The 20,557-nt window shown below is 40.4% G+C and overlaps 1 protein-coding gene and 1 long non-coding RNA gene across 2 annotated transcripts; both read right to left on the reverse strand.

Annotated features, from left to right (window-relative positions):
- Positions 1 to 2,315: 2,315 nt before the first annotated feature.
- LOC140820076 (uncharacterized) lies at positions 2,316 to 18,820 on the reverse strand. The gene is made up of 4 exons (XM_073180386.1): positions 17,879 to 18,820; positions 16,071 to 17,308; positions 3,025 to 3,111; positions 2,316 to 2,453 (listed from the first exon to the last, which is right to left on the reverse strand). The coding sequence occupies exons 1-3, from the start codon at positions 18,073 to 18,075 to the stop codon at positions 3,047 to 3,049; spliced, it is 1,500 nt and encodes a 499-aa protein (XP_073036487.1). The 5' UTR covers positions 18,076 to 18,820; the 3' UTR covers positions 2,316 to 2,453; positions 3,025 to 3,046.
- LOC140820077 (uncharacterized) lies at positions 3,534 to 4,560 on the reverse strand. Its single transcript, XR_012115343.1, has 3 exons — positions 4,132 to 4,560; positions 4,022 to 4,045; positions 3,534 to 3,783 (listed from the first exon to the last, which is right to left on the reverse strand). It is a non-coding gene; the product is annotated as an uncharacterized lncRNA (long non-coding RNA).
- Positions 18,821 to 20,557: the final 1,737 nt, after the last annotated feature.

The raw sequence follows: 20,557 nt of genomic DNA on the forward strand, positions 1-20,557 counted from the left end.
TCATTCAGAAGAGAATGAAGACAGCACAGGATAGGCAAGCGAAATACGCCAATGTCAGACGTAGACCGTTGGTATTTGAGCAGGGAGACAGAGTATTCTTGAAGATTTCACCTTTCAGAGGCGTTGTCAGATTTGGCAAGCGTGGGAAGTTGTCTCCTAGATACGTCGGTCCGTATGAGATCCTTGAGAAGATTGGCGATCGAGCTTACAGACTTGCTCTTCCTCCTTCACTGTCCGGTATACATGATGTTTTTCATGTATCGATGTTGTGTAGATATATGCCGGATGATTCTCATGTCATTCAGCTTGACGAAGCTGAGTTAGATCAAACTTTGAGCTACGTCGAGCAACCGATACAGATTCTGGATCGGAAGGAAAAGAAGCTTAGAACCAAGACCATTCCGCTTGTGAAGATACTGTTTTGTGTATACTGGTGTGATTACTGGTTTATGAGTTCGAGGACGAACTATTGTCTAAGAGGGGGAGAAATGTAAGGCTCGAGAATTATCCGTGTCATCGATGTGAGAGTTGAAGAGGATTATGCATGACATGAAAAATGTGAGTTTGAGTAAGCATGGCCGAGACAAGACCGCACCTGCGGTACTAACATCACCGCACCCGCGGTGTAAAGAGAGAAAAATGAGTTTTGTGCGAACAGACACCGCACCCGCGGTCCTAGCAAGACCGCACCCGCGGTGTGAGACCGCACCCGCGGTCATGTAAGGACCGCACCCGCGGTCTAGGTGCTACATTTTTGGATGAACTCGCCGTGAGCACAGCGCACCCGCGCTCTTGAGCCACCGCACCCGCGGTGCTGCATGCGAAATGCCACCTTCGATTTTTATGTTGACACTTGGCATGGTGTATATATATACTTGTAACATGACTCATCACCTTTCTTCAGAACAACCTCAGAACCGAGAGCATGCAAGGGAGAGCTTCCATTCCTTTCAATCTAGAACTTATGATTTTGAAGGAGTTAGCCATCCGATTTTAATTTCGAGTCCGGATTTGTGTTCCTATCTTCAAGGGCTATCAAAGGATGTAAGTTTCTTTACATTTCAACATGATTCAGATTTTGGATGTTGGAGAAATTATGATTTAGATTGAGAAATGTGTTCTTGATATGTTGCACATGATAGAAATGCAATCGGAATGATTTTCAGATATTGTATGAGCATGTTTTGAATTTCCAGCATGTAAGGTAGCGAAATTGTGCAGATTTCAGTACACATATTGTGTTGGATGGGATTATGAACTAGTGTAGCTGATTTTGATATTGTTATGTTGAGATTGGGTTGAGCGGTATCGAAGAATTACGCCGTTACGCCGTCAAAGTATATTGAAACCGATTTCAGTTTGTATATTGAATTGTTTGAAACTTATATTGATGAAGTGCACATTGATTATGCCATTTCAGATTTGTATTGGTTATTGTGAACTCGAGACTTCGACTACGGCACCGACTATTCGATAAGAAAGGTATAATTCATGTGGTCTTGGGATTGCACAACTCGATTCAGATTTGATACGAGTTTCCCTAAATCACATACTAGATTGTTATTACATTTGATTATGTAATGTCTTGTTTATTGAGTTATATTCGAGTCCTGAGATAGGAGATATTGGCAGATTTGCCAAAACTAGACGTTTCGGTGTATCGACGCATAGGAGCAGATTTGCTATATGTGTAGTCCCTCGATACAGAGTTGACCGAAGTCTAGGAATAAGACGTACCGTTGCCCCGAGTGGTTGGGTAGGTGACAGACCGTCTTATTCACACCGGGATCCCTAGATTAGAAATGAGTCGAGTCAAGATTTAAATGTTGAATACAGATTTTTATTCTTCTACATGTTTAGATTTTATTCATGTTAATTGATATATGCTATGCTTTTGTACATGATTTATGACATTGCATGCATCCATGTTTTATACTGGGATATGTTCTCACCGGAGTTATTCGGCTGTTGTCGTGTCTGTATGTGTGCATGGCAACAGGTGGGGCAGGATCAGGGTCACGACGAGGAAGAGAGAGTTGATAGCGTGGAGATCTCGGGCATGGAAGATTTCTAGTGTTGTCTATTTAGACTTGTATCACCTATGTTTGTAGTTGGTATGTAAACACTAGTGTATGGTTGTACTTAATAGACATGTATGTACATTATGTTGGTTATTTCTTATAAAGACAATGTTATGCTTTGACAATACATTTGAATTAATGTTAAAAGTAAATTTTTGACCCACATTTTCGAACAAAGATCCAATTAAATCCCAAAAGAATTGAGTTAGAGCCCGGGTCCCCACATCTACCTCTCCATCAGCTTTAGCGGCTATCTCTGCAGCAGCACGCCCACGTCTACCTCGAGGAACTCTGTCATTTCCTCCGATATTCTGTGCCCCAGACTCCTGAGCCACTTCTTTTCCTTTCCCTTTATTTCCTCTAGTTGCCATTCTACAGGATTTAAGGTTAAATTCCCAAAATATTCAATAACCTCAATATGAGCCAAAACACTGAAATAAAACTCAAATGTATAATCTACATGTCATATCCCTAAGATACTAACATGTAATTCATTCTAGGCAAGAGCAAGTAATTTCAAATAATCAAACACATGCGCACAAATTTCTTGTGCCTAAACTCGAGTGTACTAACTCTAGTGCGAGCGTATCCCAGTCTAGGCTCTGATACCAACTGTGAGGGCCCGTTATCCTAATCACGATTTATTAACATGCAATCTTGATTAATCAGTAAACATCGGAAAAGTGAGTTAAAAATTTGCGTTTGGGCCTATAAAAATTTCGGCATGACCTTCTTGTAAATAGGACATACCAGAAAATCAAATACTCAAAATAAACAACATGTGCCCTCAATAAACACAACAACATACACACGTGCCAGCCAGACACGATCATGACATATGCAAATAAAAATATCATAGAGCCGACAAGGCTCGATAATACCATAATACAATCCTCCAAATATATACATATAGTATCTGGGAGACATCAACACCACACAATACCTAAACACAACTGAGCCTACTCTCAAGGAGCTCTGGTACTTCCTGAGGCTTCCTCTCGAGCGCCTGAGGTCGAACCACCTCTACCACCTGTCATGTCCACACACAAAAGACACGACAGCCCCCTCTCGGGGGTCAGTAACCCCAGTACGAGACATCAAGAAACCACGATATATGACATAGAAATGCAATGATGCCATGCATGAATGCAATGCATGAATAGGTGCAAGATATCAGGATATCAGGAATCAAATGATCGATATCAACAATCATGCATATATGCTCGAGCTGGTCCACGACTCAGCGGACCCGTCCACGACTTAGCGGACAGTGTCTGGGGATATGGCTTCACACTTGATGCCAGCAACTACCTAAGCCGGACCGAATCAAGGTAGCCAAACATCTCCAGGACACCATATCATATCATATATATAACGGATCTCAACCGAAATATAACTGGATCTCAATAACAGATAGGCTCAATATGATATGTTCAGTGGTATTGATGTGTCTAACTAAAATAAAATGTGTGTAAACAAAAGAAATATTTTATTTTATTTTGCACATCAATTACCAACTGATAATATGCGAGTCAGCATATAATATCACATAAATCAGCAAATAGCAAATAAATCATACACAGGATCATCAGATGCCTCTGTCAGACATCGTGAAAATAACTGATCTCTACGTACCTCAACTAATTTACCAGTAACTTAAATCCTCAAGAAAGTCCTGGAATTGTCAACTCAGACAAATCACCTGAATATTAATTTAAATGGTCTTATTATCATATAAAAATTCCACAACCATTTAAATTCACTAAAAATCCAATTTCAACAATTTAGGCATTTTAAATTTCTAAAATTTCAATATTCGACTAAAATGCCTAAAATCAATCATTTTTATTTTATCGTCGCAAAATATTCTTTTTAGCTTTAAATGACGCTAAACTAATATTTAAGCGGTGGCGATAAATTCTAGGTTCACCAGATTATACCTCCAACTCGCACAATTCCGGAACCTACAACAATAACCCAATAATTAATCAATAATGATACATTATTTGAGTCGAAATTGAATTAAATTCACATAGATAATAATTCGCACCGATACAGCATATTCTTCCAATAACAGTTGCTAAACCCGCGACTAAACCGAAGCCAACCGGCAACAGGCGGCAACCTCGCCGGAGAAGACGACCGGAATCACACAGAAAAATGGTAGGTTCTCGAAAATTTGCAAAATTGGTACCAAAAGAAAACTTATAACATAAGGAACAAAACCCCTCAATCGATTTTTACTTTTGAGCGGCGGAAGACGACGATTCAAGCGACGAAGCCGACGGCGGGTTTTCGAAAATCTCGATTTTTCTTATCGAAAGTGGTATCAACGGAAAGCTTACGTCGAGAGCTTTTCAACCGTATATTTATTTGAATTTTTCGATCACCGGTGCGGCTAAAATCGACGGTCAAAGCGGCGGCGGTGGAATGAAACTTTTTACAGAAAGTTACGGGGAAAGAGATGAGTGAATTCGTGCGTGTTTATGGTGTAATGTGTGTGAGAGAGAGTGTTATAATATATATATATATATAGATATATATATATATATTATTTGTGTTTATCCTTTGTTCTTTTGTGTTCGAAACTTGACCCGGTCTATTTTATTTCAACTTCCTTGTGCTATAACATTTAAATATGCATAAACACACAATTTAATTATTAGGCTTAATTATTTTAAATTCCTGAATTTAAAATAATTAATCATAATTATCGCCAAATAACATGTAATTAAATCGGGTCATTACATTTCTCCCCCTCTAACAAAAGATTTCGTCCTCGAAATCGAAACACACAACACACCTTATACAACATAGTCATACATCTACCACTGATAGTACATAGGAAAGTCAGAGTACATGGAATAATTTGTGACAGTTTCAAACAAGTGAGGCCATTCTTGCCGCATTTTAGCCTCCAATTCCCATGTAGCCTCTTCAGTCCCATGTCTACTCCACTGTACCATAACCAGTGGAATCGTCTTAGTTCGAAGTTGCTTATCCTTCCGATTAAGCTTCTGTATAGGATACTCAACATAGCTAAGAGAACTGTCTAACTCCACATTCTCGGGTCTCAGAACATGAGATGGATCTGGCTCATACTTCCGCAGCATAGATACATGAAACACATCATGAATAGCAGACAAACTCTGTGGCAAGTCCAATCTATAAGGCAATAAGCCGATCCTCTCAACAATAGTATACGGTCCAATATAACGTGGAGCTAACTTCCCTTTTCGCCCAAATCTCATTGTTCCACGAAACGGTGAAACATTCAAGAAAACTTGATCGCCAACCTGAAATTCTAAAGGTCTACGTCTTTTATTTGCGTAGCTAGCTTGACGATCCTGAGATGCTTTCATTCTTTTTCTAATCAAATTAATCTTTTCATTCATTTCTTCAACAAACTCAGGTTGTGCCAATGGTTTTTCTCCAACTTCATTCCAACATACGGGAGATCGACACCTTCTACCTTACAAAGCTTCGAATGGTGCCATCCCAATAGTTGTTTGAAAACTATTATTGTAGGAGAATTCAACCAATGGTAAAGATTCTTGCCAGTTTCCCCCAAAATCCATGACCACGGATCGTAACATATCTTCCAAAGTTTGTATAGTCCTCTCTGTCTGACCATCTGTTTGGGGATGATAAGCTGTACTCATTGCCAACTTAGTACCCAAAGCATTTTGAAGACTACTCCAAAACTTGGAAGCAAATCTAGGATCTCGATCGGATACAATAGATACTGGAACTCCATGCAATCGAATAACATTATCCACATATAATCGTGCCATTTTATTATAAGCATAAGTACGATCGTATGGAATAAAATGTGCTGATTTAGACAATCTGTCGACTATCACCCAGATAGCATCACAACCTCTGTTTGATCTGGGCAAGTGAGTCACAAAATCCATTGCAATATGTTCCCAGTTCCATTGTGGTATTTCAAATTTGTAACATACCTCCAGGTTTCATTCTCTCGGCTTTAACCTGCTGGCATGTAAAACATTTCGCTACAAATTCTGAAATGTCTCTTTTCATCGCATCCCACCAGAAATATGGCTTCAGTATGTGGTACATTCTATGAGTACCAGGATGAACACTATGACGGCTGCAATGCGCCTCTTGAAGCAATGCTTCTCTCAATCCTGTGACATTTGGTACCACTAACCTGTTATTCATTCGTAAACAACCATCTGATGAGATATTGTATTTATCTGGGTTACCAGACAAAACCAGATCTTTCGATTTCTGAACCTGTGAATCATTCTTTTGGGCTTTCTTGATCTTCGAAATAATCTTTGGCTCAAATTGTAAAGCAGATACAATAAAATGATTGCCTTTCGGCTGAAAATTCCAACAAGAAGTACATAAATCATCATAATTCTGCCAGACATGGATAGATGCTATCATAACATCCTGATACTTCCGGCTTAATGCATCAGCAACTTGATTCATTTTTCCTGGCCGATACTGTATTTCACAGTCAAAATCTTTCAACAAATCTAATCATCGTCTCTATCTCATATTCAGTTCTGATTGAGTAAACAGATATTTCAAACTCTTATGATCTGAGTAGATAATAAACAGCTCACCGTATAGATAATGTCGCCAAACTTTTAAAGCAAAAACAATGGCTGCTAGTTCAAGATCATGAACTGGATATCGGGATTCATGTGCTTTCAATTGCCTTGAAGCATAGGCAATAACTTTTCCATGTTACATTAAAACACATCCCAAACCTCTTGATGATGCATCAGTACAAACCACAAATCCACCTGATCCAGATGGTAATGCCAACACTGGTGCTGTTGTCAGCTTCTCTTTCAATGTAAGAAAACTATTTTCACATTCATCTGACCAAATAAATCTTGCATCTTTCTTAGTTAGTTGGGTAATAGGTCGGGCAATCTGCGAAAATCCTTCAATGAATCGTCTGTAATAACCAGCCAATCCCATAAAATTTCGAATCTCTGGTATATTATTGGTTGGTCTAGCCCAATTCAGGACTGCTTCAACTTTACTCGGATCTACAGATATACCTTGGGCTGATATCACGTGACCCAAAAATATCACACTATCCATCCAAAATTCAACCTTCGACAACTTAGCATACAATTGAGAATCTCGAAGTGTTTGAAGAACCAATCGTAAATGCTCTTTATGTTCCCGTTTTGATTTCGAATACACCAGTATATCATCAATAAAGACAATCACAAATTTATCCAGAAAATTTTTGAATACTCTATTCATCAAATCCATAAACACTGCTGGTGCATTTGTTAAACCAAATGACATTACTAGAAATTCATAATGCCCATATCTAGTTCTAAAAGCTGTTTTATGAACATCTTCTTCTCTAACCCGAAGTTGATGGTATCCTGATCGAAGATCAATCTTCGAATAAACAGAATTTCGTTGAAGCTGATCAAACAAGTCATCAATTCTAGGCAGAGGGTATTTATTTTTAACAGTAACTCGATTGAGCTGCCTATAATCAATGCACATTCTCATGGAACCATCTTTCTTCTTTACAAACAGTACAGGTGCTCCCAAAGGTGACATACTAGGGCGTATATAACCTTTTTCGAGTAAATCCTGTAACTTCTCTTTCAATTCTTTTAGTTCTGCAGGAGCCATTCTGTATGCCGCTCTAGAGATCGGCGCAGTACCCGGCATCAAGTCGATGCTAAAATCAATTTCTCTCTACGATAGAAAGCCTGGTATTTCTTCAGGAAAAACATCAGAAAATTCTTTTGCTACTGGGATATCAGATAATTTCGGTTCTTTCTTTGTAGCATCCACAACATAAACCATATATCTCTCATTTCCTAAAGATAATAATCTAAACATTTCCATCGCTGAGACCAACGGTATCTTAGCCTGTGATCCTTGACCATAAATGTGACACCTCTGACCTCTTTAAATAAAATACACAGCGGAAATTAAAATTTTCTTTAAAATATGGAAGGAGTTTCAAAATACATTTCCTTAAACATCTTTACAAAATAACAATACATGATCATTTGAATGACATAACAAAATACAAAACATCATTCCTATGATCATGCCAAAATCTTCCTTCCAACGGTGTATGCATATGACCCCCTGTCCACAGTCAACGTCCCGGGCCGCCACTCTGATCTGCATCACATGAAATAACTGAAATGAGAATACATCTCAGCAAGTGGAACTCTTACATAGCAATGAACAATATACTCTGTAAAACATAGCTTTGAAATCATAAATACAATCAACTCTGAATCATAAACTCTGAACATGAATATCATAGCAATAGAATATAAATGAGATGGTATTTCTCTTTACTCTGGGGATTGATATCAATAGTATCTCTGCTCTGGGGTGCTCGTATCCCTATCGATATAAACCGATAACTCTGAGGGATATAAGCCTATGGTCGTTGATCAACTAATTGCATGCAATCTCTGACTATGTATTTATCAATCCAGAAAACATTTAAACTCTCTCTTGGCATTAATAACACTTTGAAACTCTATCTTTACTCTTGTATTCCCTTTGAACAATAGTTGAGACATCAATTGTCTCCAATAAACATAGCAATGGAATCAATACATAACAATGAATCAATTGAAGGGAATATCATATTAAAACCTTTAAAACACAATACATATAACATCATTTGAGCAAAAGGGATGAATTTCCACTTACAAACCAATAGAACACCTCAATCAAAGCTCTTGAACACCACCTACAAAAATAATCCATAAATAACACCAACATCAACTCTTTATCCAAGAATCCAAGCTAAATAATCCATAAATCCACAAGAACAACAAACCCAAGTCAACTCTTAACTCAAAACCTTAAAAGAATTGCACCAAAAGCTTAGCTTAGCTTCCTAGCACCAAGGAGAACCACGATCTCAAGTCGAAACGCAAACTAAACGCTTGAATCGAAGATAGGAAGTGAAACAAATGGATGAAAACCCTAAGAAATGGAGAGAAAATCGAAATGAAAAGAAGAGAAAAGGGTAAAGTGAAGTCAACCACTCCAAAAAGGCACTTAAAAGCTCGGCCATACCTCCACCGCGGGTTCACTCACACAAGCACCGCGGGAGCGCCTAGCCTTCGACCAAACCATCATTTCCTGGAACACCATCACCGCGGGTGCGGCGCTGCAAGTACCGCGGGTGCGGTCCCTGCACTACCGCGGGCGCGGTCCTGCTACGGCTTCCCAACAACAAAATCATGAATAGTACACCGCGGGGGCACTCCTCTAAGAGCGCGGGTGCACTCTGGTCACGGCAATGATCAATACTCAACCAACTAAAATCGATCCGAGACTCTGAAACAACAACCAACAACTACTAACACCTCAAGAACATAATAACCAATAATACTATGGCCCAAAACACAACTCTAAACATCTAATCACATAACCCAAATAACATGAAAAGCTTAAACCGTACCGTACACCGGGCTCAGCTATTACATTCTCCCCTCCTTAGAGGAATTTCGTCCGCGAAATTGACGTCACTACACGAACAATTCAGGATACTTCTCTCTCAACTCATCCTCTGGTTCCCACGTAGCCTCTTCGATCAAATGATTCCTCCAAAGGACTTTAACAATGCCGATCTCTTTGTTTCTCAATACTCTGACTCTGCGATCCACAATCTGGACCGGAATCTCTTGGTAGGTCAAATTCGGCGTCAAGTCCAATGGCTCGTGGTGAAGAACATGGGAAGGATTCGCATTATACTTCCTGATCATCGATACGTGAAAAACATTGTGAACTCTGTCAAGATCTGGCGGTAGGGCTAATCTGTAGGCTCGATCACCAACTCTGTCCAAGATCTCAAAGGGGCCAATAAATCTCGGACTCAGCTTCCCCTTCTTACCAAATCTCATTACACCCTTGAGAGGTGCTATCTTCAAAAACACATGATCGCCAACCTCGAACTGCAACGGCCTACGACGAACATCTGCATAGCTCTTCTGTCTCGACTGCGCTGTCTTCATCCTCTCACGGATCACAGCAACAACATCAGCAGTCTGTTGGACCAACTCTGGTCCCAACATCTTCCTCTCTCCTATCTCATCCCAATACAAGGGCGATCTGCACTTCCTGCCATAAAGTGCTTCATACGGTGCCATGCCAATCGTCGCTTGGTAAGTGTTATTATACGTGAACTCAACCAAAGGCAACTTAGAATCCCAGCTACCTGGATAATCAATAGTACAAGCTCTGAGCATATCCTCTAGAATCTGAATGACTCTCTCTGACTGACCGTCGCTCTGAGGCTGATAAGCTGTACTAAACGCTAACCGCGAACCCATAGCTCTGTGCAAACTCTTCCAAAACTCTGAAGTAAACCTGGGGTCACGATCAGACACGATCGACACTGGAACACCATGAAGTCTAACAATCTCTGCTATGTAATCCTCGGCATACCGATTCATAGAATACGTCGTCTTGACTGGAAGAAAGTGCGCTGACTTGGTCAATCGATCAACGATAACCCAAATAGAATTGAAACTTCTCTGCACTCTGGGAAGACCAGTCACGAAATCCATCGTAATATGCTCCCACTTCCACTGAGGAATCGGAAACGATAGCAATGTCCCAGCAGGTCTCTGATGCTCGATCTTCACCTGCTGACAAGTAAGGCACTGAGAAATGAACATAGCAACATCTTTCTTCATACCTGGCCACCAGTAGAGTCTACGAAGATCCTGATACATCTTGGTACTGCCTGGATGAATCGAATATGGCGCGGTATGAGCCTCTGTCAGAATATCTCGCCGAATATCATCGCCAATATGAACACAGATACGACCTCTGAAAGTCACCAAACCCTCTCCATTCAGCCCAAACTCTGAATTCCCTCTCTCCTCTGCTCTAGCTCTCAACTCTGCCAACTGAACATCGTCAGTCTGCTCTCTACGGATCATGTCCGTCAATGTAGCCCGAATAACCAACGCTGAAAGGCGAGCAATGGTCCCCGGAACTACCAAAGCAATCTCCTCTCTCTGTAAATCCATCAACACGGCTTCTGAATCAAAGAACTCAAGGAAGAACTCGACTTACGGCTCAAAGCATCAGCCACAACGTTCGCCTTCCCTGGGTGGTAACTGATAGTCACATCTTAATCTTTGACAAGCTCTAACCACCTCCTCTGCCGCATGTTGAGCTCTTTCTGGGAAAACAGATACTTCAAACTCTTGTGGTCCGTGAAGATCTCACACTTTTCGCCATATAAATAATGTCTCCAGATTTTCAGGGCAAAAACCACAGCTGCCAGCTCTAAATCATGCGTCGGATAATTCCTCTTGTAATCCTTCAACTAGCGAGAAGCATAGGCGATGACCTTACCTCGCTGCATCATCACTGCACCAAGGCCTTTCTTCGACGCATCGGTATAGACAACAAAATCCTCTGAACCACTAGGCAATGCAAGAATAGGAGCTGTCGTCAATCTATCCTTCTACTCTTGAAATGCACTCTGGCAATCAATGGACCACTCGAACTTCACAGTCTTCCTCATCAGATTGGACAATGGCAGGGCAATCTTGGAAAAATCTGAAATGAAACGACGATAATAACCCGCCAAACCAAGGAAACTGCGTACCTCTGAGACAGTGGTAGGAATAGGCCACTTCTGAATCGCCTCTATCTTCACTGGATCAACTACTATACCATCTTTCGAAACGACATGGCCTAGAAAAGAAATCTGATCCAACCAAAACTCGCACTTCTTCAACTTGGCATACAGCCTCCTCTCTCTCAACAACTGAAGAACAACTCTGAGATGCTCTGAATGAAGCTCTCTGGTCTTAGAATAGATCAGGATATCATCGATGAAGACAATGACGAAGCTATCCAAGAACGGCTTGAACACACGGTTCATCAAGTCCATGAAGACTGAAGGAGCATTGGTCAGACCAAAATACATCACGAGAAACTCATAATGACCGTACCTGGTCCGGAACGCTGTCTTAGGGATATCAGACTCCCTAACCTTCAACTGATAGTAGCCAGACCGAAGATCAATCTTCGAAAAGACAGTAGCACCATGAAGTTGATCAAACAAATCATCAATCCGTGGCAACGGATACTTATTCTTGACAGTCACTTTGTTGAGCTACCTATAGTCGATACACAGCCGCAAAGAACCATCTTTCTTCTTGACAAAAAGAACTGGAGCTCCCCAAGGCGAAGAACTCGGACGAATAAAACCCTTGTCTAGAAGATCCTGCAACTGCGTCTTCAACTCCTTCATCTCGGTAGGGGCCATCCTATACGGAGCCTTAGAAATAGGAACCGTACCTGGAGCTAAATCAATCACAAACTCAACGTCTCTGCCCGGCGTCAAACCCGGCACATCATCCTCAAACACATCAGCAAACTCCCTCACCACATAGATATCATCTATATTCAACTTCACAATATTATCCACATCCACAATAGATGCCAGAAACCCATCACAACCTCTACACAGCAATCTCTCAGCCTCAAGACATGAAATAAAAGGAAGGATAAGTCATCATCTGCAAAAGTCACCCTCTTAGCAACGCAATCGATCACTGCACGATAAGTCGATAGCCAATCCATGCCAAGAATAACATCAAAGGCAACCATCGGGATCACAATCAAATTAGCAAAGACCTCTCTATCATCAATACGAACAGGGCATGCATACACAATCGACGTCGGGCACAAGACATCTCCCGAAGGCAAAACAACATTGAACTGGAGGGGAATAACAGAAGGAACTATACCCAAAGATCTCAAAAACAATTCAGACATAAAAGAATGAGTAGCACCAGTATCAATCAAAGTCGTAGCTACTCGGTCTGAAATTAAAATAGTGCTAGAGATCACAGAAGAATCATGATTAATACCTTCCTTGGTCATCGTAAAGATGCGACCCTGAACCTTCTTTTGGCTAGCTCCTCTTGGACAATCTCGGGCAATGTGGCATGCCGTGCCACAACGATAGCAAGTATGAGTGCCAAATCTGCACTCTCCTCTATGATGTCTCCCACACTTGGGACATAATGGATTCTCGGGATCAGATGGAGCAACTGGAACTGTCGGTGGTCTAGGACTCGAATCCATCTTGCCCTTCCCCTTGAACCGATCTCTACCTCGCTGACTCGAACTCTGGCCCCTCTGAGCAATCGCTTGATGTCTCGCCTGCCTCTCCCTGGCGATGTCCTTCTCGTCCTGCTCGGCCAACAAAGCCTTGGACACGATCTCCTTGAAAGTCACAACCTTGGACATATTGATATCTCGACGAATCTCAGCTCTAAGGCCTCGAATGAAATGAGTGCCTTTATCTCTGTCATTGGAAGCAATATACGGAGCAAATAAGCAACCCTCTTCAAACTTCAAAATATACTCATCCACATTCATGCTCCCCTGTCGAAGCTCCAAGAACTCCGTAACCTTCCTCGCTCGAAGTGCGTCTGGGAAATACTTGTCATAGAACAACTCTGTAAACTCTGACCACTTCAGTGACGAGACATCAACTCCAACTTTGGTCGCATTCCACCAGATGCGAGCAGCTTTAACCAACATGAAAACAACACAACTGATACGATCTCTGTCCTCGTAGTGGAGATGATCGAAGATCGCCTCTAAAGCCTTGATCCACTCTACAACAACTAAAGGATCGGTGCTCCCTGAAACTTCTGGCGGATCCATCCTCTTGAAAGCAGAAAATATGGCATCAGTGCCAACAGCCTGAGCAACTTGCCCTCTACCTTGACCTCTGCCCTGACCTGCTCCTTGCAATCGGAGCAACTGCTGGATCTGCTCACTATGAACTTTGGCCTGCTCTTTAAGCAGTTTGCCGAACTCGTCGACAACTCTCGAGGAAGAATTATCCTCACCCTCTACTGCTTTCCTCTAAGGTGGCATCCTCTACTCTACAATGTGCTCACAAAAGACATATCAATATATAACAATGGATAGATGCAAGAAAACATACCCGGACAGTTGAAAGTAGACGAAGTCATATGCATTGGTCCGAAGAACACCGCTCTGATACCACTAAATGTGACACCTCTGACCTCTTTAAATAAAATACACAGCGGAAATTAAAATTTTCTTTAAAATATGGAAGGAGTTTCAAAATACATTTCTTTAAACATCTTTACAAAATAACAATACATGATCATTTGAATGACATAACAAAATACAAAACATCATTCCTATGATCATGCCAAAATCTTCCTTCCAACGGTGTATGCATATGATCCCCTGTCCACAGTCAACGTCCCGGGCCGCCACTCTGATCTGCATCACATGAAATAACTGAAATGAGAATAAATCTCAGCAAGTGGAACTCTTACATAGCAATGAACAATATACTCTGTAAAACATAGCTTTGAAATCATAAATACCATCAACTCAGAATCATAAACTCTGAACATGAATATCATAGCAATAGCATATAAATGAGATGGTATTTCTCTTTACTCTGGGGATTGATATCAATAGTATCTCTGCTCTGGGGTGCTCGTATCCCTATCGATATAAACCGATAACTCTGTGGGATATAAGCCTATGGTCGTTGATCAACTAATTGCATGCAATCTCTGACTATGTATTTATCAATCCAGAAAACATTTAAACTCTCTCTTGGCATTAATAACACTTTGAAACTCTATCTTTACTCTTGTATTCCCTTTGAACAATAGTTGAGACATCAATTGTCTCCAATAAACATAGCAATGGAATCAATACATAACAATGAATCAATTGAAGGGAATATCATATTAAAACCTTTAAAACACAATACATATAACATCATGTGAGCAAAAGGGATGAATTTCCACTTACAAACCAATAGAACACCTCAATCAAAGCTCTTGAACACCACCTACAACAATAATCCATAAATAACACCAACATCAACTCTATATCCAAGAATCCAAGCTAAATAATCTATAAATCCACAAGAACAACAAACCCAAGTCAACTCTTAACTCAAAACCTTAAAAGAATCGCACCAAAAGATTACCTTAGCTTCCTAGCACCAAGGAGAACGACGATCTCAAGTCGAAACGCAAACTAAACGCTTGAATCGAAGATAGGAAGTGAAAGAAATGGATGAAAACCCTAAGAAATGGAGAGAAAATCGAAATGAAAAGAAGAGAAAAGGGTAAAGTGAAGTCAACCACTCCAAAAAGACACTTAAAAGCTCGGCCATACCTCCACCGCGGGTGCGCTCACACAAGCACCGCGGGAGCGCCTAGCCTTCGACCAAACCATCATTTCCTGGAACACCATCACCGCGGGTGCGGCGCTGCAAGCATCGCGGGTGCGGTCATCACCGCGGGTGCGGTCCCTGCACTACCGCGGGCGCGGTCCTGCTACGGCTTCCCAACTCCAAAATCATGAATAGTACACCGCGGGGGCACTCCTCTAAGAGCGCGGGTGCACTCTGGTCACGACAATGATCAATACTCAACAAACTAAAATCGATCCGAGACTCTGAAACAACAACCAACAACAACTAACACCTCAAGAACATAATAACCAATAATACTATGGCCCAAAACACAACTCTAAACATCTAATCACATAACCCAAATAACATGAAAAGCTTAAACCGTACCGTACACCGGGCTCGGCTATTACAATAAAAATTCCATTTGCTACCATAGTATGGCCTAAATCGTACTACACCATGAAAACAATCTACAGTGGCTCGATAACTAGACAGTGTGTCCATACCAATGATACAATCAAAATCATGCATCGGTAATACAATCAAGTTTGTGATCATAATGCTATCATCGAAATGCAACACACAATCTAACACAATTTTCCCAGATGGAATAAATCGACCAGCTGGCGTAGACACAGATACAGTTTCATGAAATGGTGTAGTCCAGAGTTCATATTCATCAACATAATCGGATGCAATGAATGAATGAGATGCTCCAGTATCAAATAAAACTCGTGCAATATGATCGTAAATAAGGCAAGTACCTGCGATCACCCCGCATGGAGACTCTCTAGCCTGATCCTCGGTCAAAGCATATACTCGAGCTTGTTGAGGACCTTGGAAAGACTGTGGCACATTACCCCTGACCTGTGGGTAACTAGACTGCTGGTAGGATGGTGCAGGAGAAAATGGTCGCTGAGATGAGCCACCTGGAAAACTACCTCTGGCATAAGGCAACTGATGTGGCTGCATCTGTCCCTGTGCACGGTTCGGACAAACTCTGGTAAAATGCCCTGACTGACCACAAGTATGACATGAACCCAATACTCCACTACACTTTGCAGTAGGATGTCTTCCTCCACATCGATCACAGTAAATCACGGGGTACTGTCCACCTGTTGCACTTTGCGAACTGCTCGAACTAGAGGAACTGGACTGATATTTCTTTTTAAACTGTTTTCCTTTTGGTCTGAATTGTTTTTGTTTCTGCTGTTGGTATGACTGCTGAGATGGAAAAGATGGTGTACCTGCTGAAAAAAATGAACCACCACTAGGCATTTGTGGAGCCTGTGGTTGTCTACCCCTTTTCAATCCAGCTTCAATTCCAATCGCCTTGTCAACAGCTTCGGCATAAGTTGCAGGCGACCCAGCCATAACCATAACATGTATTTGGTAGTCCAGTCCTTCCAAAAATTTTGAAATTTTCCCTTTTTCACTCACGGCCACATGTGGTACATAAGTGAGAAGAGCAGAAAGTTGTCGAGCATATTCTTCCACAGACATATTACCCTGAACGAGTCGATAAAATTCAGATTCTCTGGCTGAGTAGTAGGATGGTGGAGCATAATCTTGGAGAAATTTAGCACGAAACACCTCCCAAGTAATCTGACTACATGTTTGTTGCAGTACATTTGTAGTAGCCTCCCACCAACGCTGTGCACGATCCCGTAGTTGGAGGACTGCCATAGTTAATCTTCTATCAGCATCATAATGTACTGTGTTGAACAAGAATTCCATGTGTTTCAACCATCCTTCTGCTCGATCACTGCCTTCATTTCCAAAGAATTTCGCAGGATGCATATTCTGAAATCGAGCTACAGCCAATTCCATTTCATCAACTCGGTGCACTAACTGTTCTACCTCTGCATCAGCTTTAGCGGCTATCTTTGCAGCAGCACGCCCACGTCTACCTCGAGGAACTCTGTCATTTCCTCCGATATTCTGTGCCCCAGACTCCTGAGCCACTTCTTTTCCTTTCCCTTTATTTCCTCTAGTTGCCATTCTACAGGATTTAAGGTTAAATTCCCAAAATATTCAATAACCTCAATATGAGCCAAAACACTGAAATAAAACTCAAATGTATAATCTACATGTCATATCCCTAAGATACTAACATGTAATTCATTCTAGGCAAGAGCAAGTAATTTCAAATAATCAAACACATGCGCACAAATTTCTTGTGCCTAAACTCGAGTGTACTAACTCTAGTGCGAGCGTATCCCAGTCTAGGCTCTGATACCAACTGTGAGGGCCCGTTATCCTAATCACGATTTATTAACATGCAATCTTGATTAATCAGTAAACATCGGAAAAGTGAGTAAAAATTTGCGTTTGAGCCTATAAAAATTTCGGCATGACCTTCTTGTAAATAGGACATACCAGAAAATCAAATACTCAAAATAAACAACATGTGCCCTCAATAAACACAACAACATACACACGTGCCAGCCAGACACGATCATGACATATGCAAATAAAAATATCATAGAGCCGACAAGGCTCGATAATACCATAATACAATCCTCCAAATATATACATATAGTATCTGGGAGACAGCAACACCACACCATACCTAAACACAACTGAGCCTACTCTCAAGGAGCTCTGGTACTTCCTGAGGCTTCCTCTCGAGCGCCTGAGGTCGAACCACCTGTACCACCTGTCATGTCCACACACAAAAGACACGACAGCCCCCTCTCGGGGGTCAGTAACCCCAGTACGAGACATCAAGAAACCACGATATATGACATAGAAATGCAATGATGCCATGCATGAATGCAATGCATGAATAGGTGCAAGATATCAGGAATCAAATGATCGATATCAACAATCATACATATATGCTCGAGCTGGTCCACGACTCAGCGGACAGTGTCTGGGGATATGGCTTCACACTTGATGCCAGCAACTACCTAAGCCGGACCAAATCAAGGTAGCCAAACATCTCCAGGACACCATATCATATCATATATATAACGGATCTCAACCGAAATATAACTGGATCTCAATAACAGATAGGCTCAATATGATATGTTCAGTGGTATTGATGTGTCTAACTAAAATAAAATGTGTGTAAACAAAAGAAATATTTTATTTTATTTTGCACATCAATTATCAACTGATAATATGCGAGTCAGCATATAATATCACATAAATCAGCAAATAGCAAATAAATCATACATAGGATCATCAGATGCCTCTGTCAGACATCGTGAAAATAACTGATCTCTACGTACCTCAACTAATTTACCAGTAACTTAAATCCTCAAGAAAGTCCTGGAATTGCCAACTCAGACAAATCACCTGAATATTAATTTAAATGGTCTTATTATCATATAAAAATTCCACAACCATTTAAATTCACTAAAAATCCAATTTCAACAATTTAGGCATTTTAAATTTCTAAAATTCCAATATTCGACTAAAATGCCTAAAATCAATCATTTTTATTTTATCGTCGCAAAATATTCTTTTTAGCTTTAAATGACGCTAAACTAATATTTAAGCGGTGGCGATAAATTCTAGGTTCACCAGATTATACCTCCAACTCGCACAATTCCGGAACCTACAACAATAACCCAATAATTAATCAATAATGATACATTATTTGAGTCGAAATTGAATTAAATTCACATAGATAATAATTCGCATCGATACAGCTTATTCTTCCAATAACAGTTGCTAAACTCGCGACTAAACCGAAGGCAACCGGCAACAGGCGGCAACCTCGCCGGAGAAGACGACCGGAATCACACAGAAAAACGGTAGGTTCTCGAAAATTTGCAAAATTGGTACCAAAAGAAAACTTATAACATAAGGAACAAAACCCCTCAATCGATTTTTACTTTTGAGCGGCGGAAGACGGCGATTCAAGCAACGAAGCCGACGGCGGGTTTTCGAAAATCTCAATTTTTCTTATCGAAAGTGGTATCAACGGAAAGCTTACGTCGAGAGCTTTTCAACCGTATATTTATTTGAATTTTTCGATCACCGGTGCGGCTAAAATCGACGGTCAAAGCGGCGGCGGTGGAATGAAACTTTTTACAGAAAGTTACGGGGAAAGAGATGAGTGAATTCGTGCGTGTTTATGGTGTAGTGTGTGTGAGAGAGAGTGTTATAATATATATATATATATATATAATATATATATATATATATATATTATTTGTGTTTATCCTTTGTTATAATATATATATATATATAATATATATATATATATATAATATATATATATATATATTATTTGTGTTTATCCTTTGTTATAATATATATATATAATATATATATATATATAATATATATATATATATATATATATATTATTTGTGTTTATCCTTTGTTCTTTTGTGTTCGAAACTTGACCCGGTCTATTTTATTTCAACTTCCGTGTGCTATAACATTTAAATATGCATAAACACACAATTTAATTATTAGGCTTAATTATTTTAAATTCCTGAATTTAAAATAATTAATAATAATTATCGCCAAATAACATGTAATTAAATCGGGTCATTACAGGTCCTTCCTTTTATTTCGTGTCTTGAGGCTAAGAAGTTGTTGCTTAGAGGTTGTGATGAGTTTTTGGCTTCGATTGTGGATGTGGATAGAATTGTGAAGTTGAATATTGATGATATTGATGTTGTGAGAGAGTTCTCTGATGTATTTAAGGATGATGTGCCGGGTTTACAGTCGGACAGAGATGTAGAGTTTGTGATTGATCTAGTTCTGGTACGGTTCCTATTTCTAAGGCTCCGTATAAAATGGCCCCAACAGAGATGAAAGAGTTGAAAACGCAGTTGCAAGATCTTTTGGATAAAGGTTTCATTCGGCCGAGTTCTTCGCCTTGGGGAGCTCCGGTTCTTTTCGTCAAGAAGAAAGATGGGTCTTTGCAGCTTTTCATTGATTACAGAGAGATCAACAAAGTGACTATCAAGAATAAATATCCGTTGCCACGGATAGATGACTTGTTTGATCAGCTGCAAGGGGCTACCGTGTTTTCGAAGATTGATCTGCGATCTGGCTATTATCAGTTGAAGGTTAGGGAATCTGATATCCCTAAAACGACGTTCCGGACCAGGTACGGTCATTATGAATTTCTTGTGATGTCTTTTGGTCTGACCAATGCTCCTTCAGTCTTCATGGATCTGATGAACCGAGTGTTCAAGCCGTATTTGGATAGCTTTGTCATTATTTTCATCGATGACATTTTGATTTATTTCAAGACCAGAGAGCTTCATGCAGAGCATCTGAA

This window comes from Primulina eburnea, chromosome 18 (assembly GCF_022965805.1).
Source record: "Primulina eburnea isolate SZY01 chromosome 18, ASM2296580v1, whole genome shotgun sequence".
Taxonomy (NCBI): domain Eukaryota; kingdom Viridiplantae; phylum Streptophyta; class Magnoliopsida; order Lamiales; family Gesneriaceae; genus Primulina; species Primulina eburnea.

Excerpts from the sequence above, each read along its gene's own strand:
- LOC140820076 (XM_073180386.1), bottom strand. The coding sequence starts at position 18,075 with ATGGCATCATTGCATTTCTATGTCATATATCGTGGTTTCTTGATGTCT. Across the intron at positions 17,309-17,878 it reads GTAGGCTCAGTTGTGTTTAG|AATGGCAACTAGAGGAAATA; the intron begins GTATGGTGTGGT and ends TAAATCCTGTAG. Across the intron at positions 3,112-16,070 it reads TCCATGCGGGGTGATCGCAG|GTGGTAGAGGTGGTTCGACC; the intron begins GTACTTGCCTTA and ends TGGACATGACAG.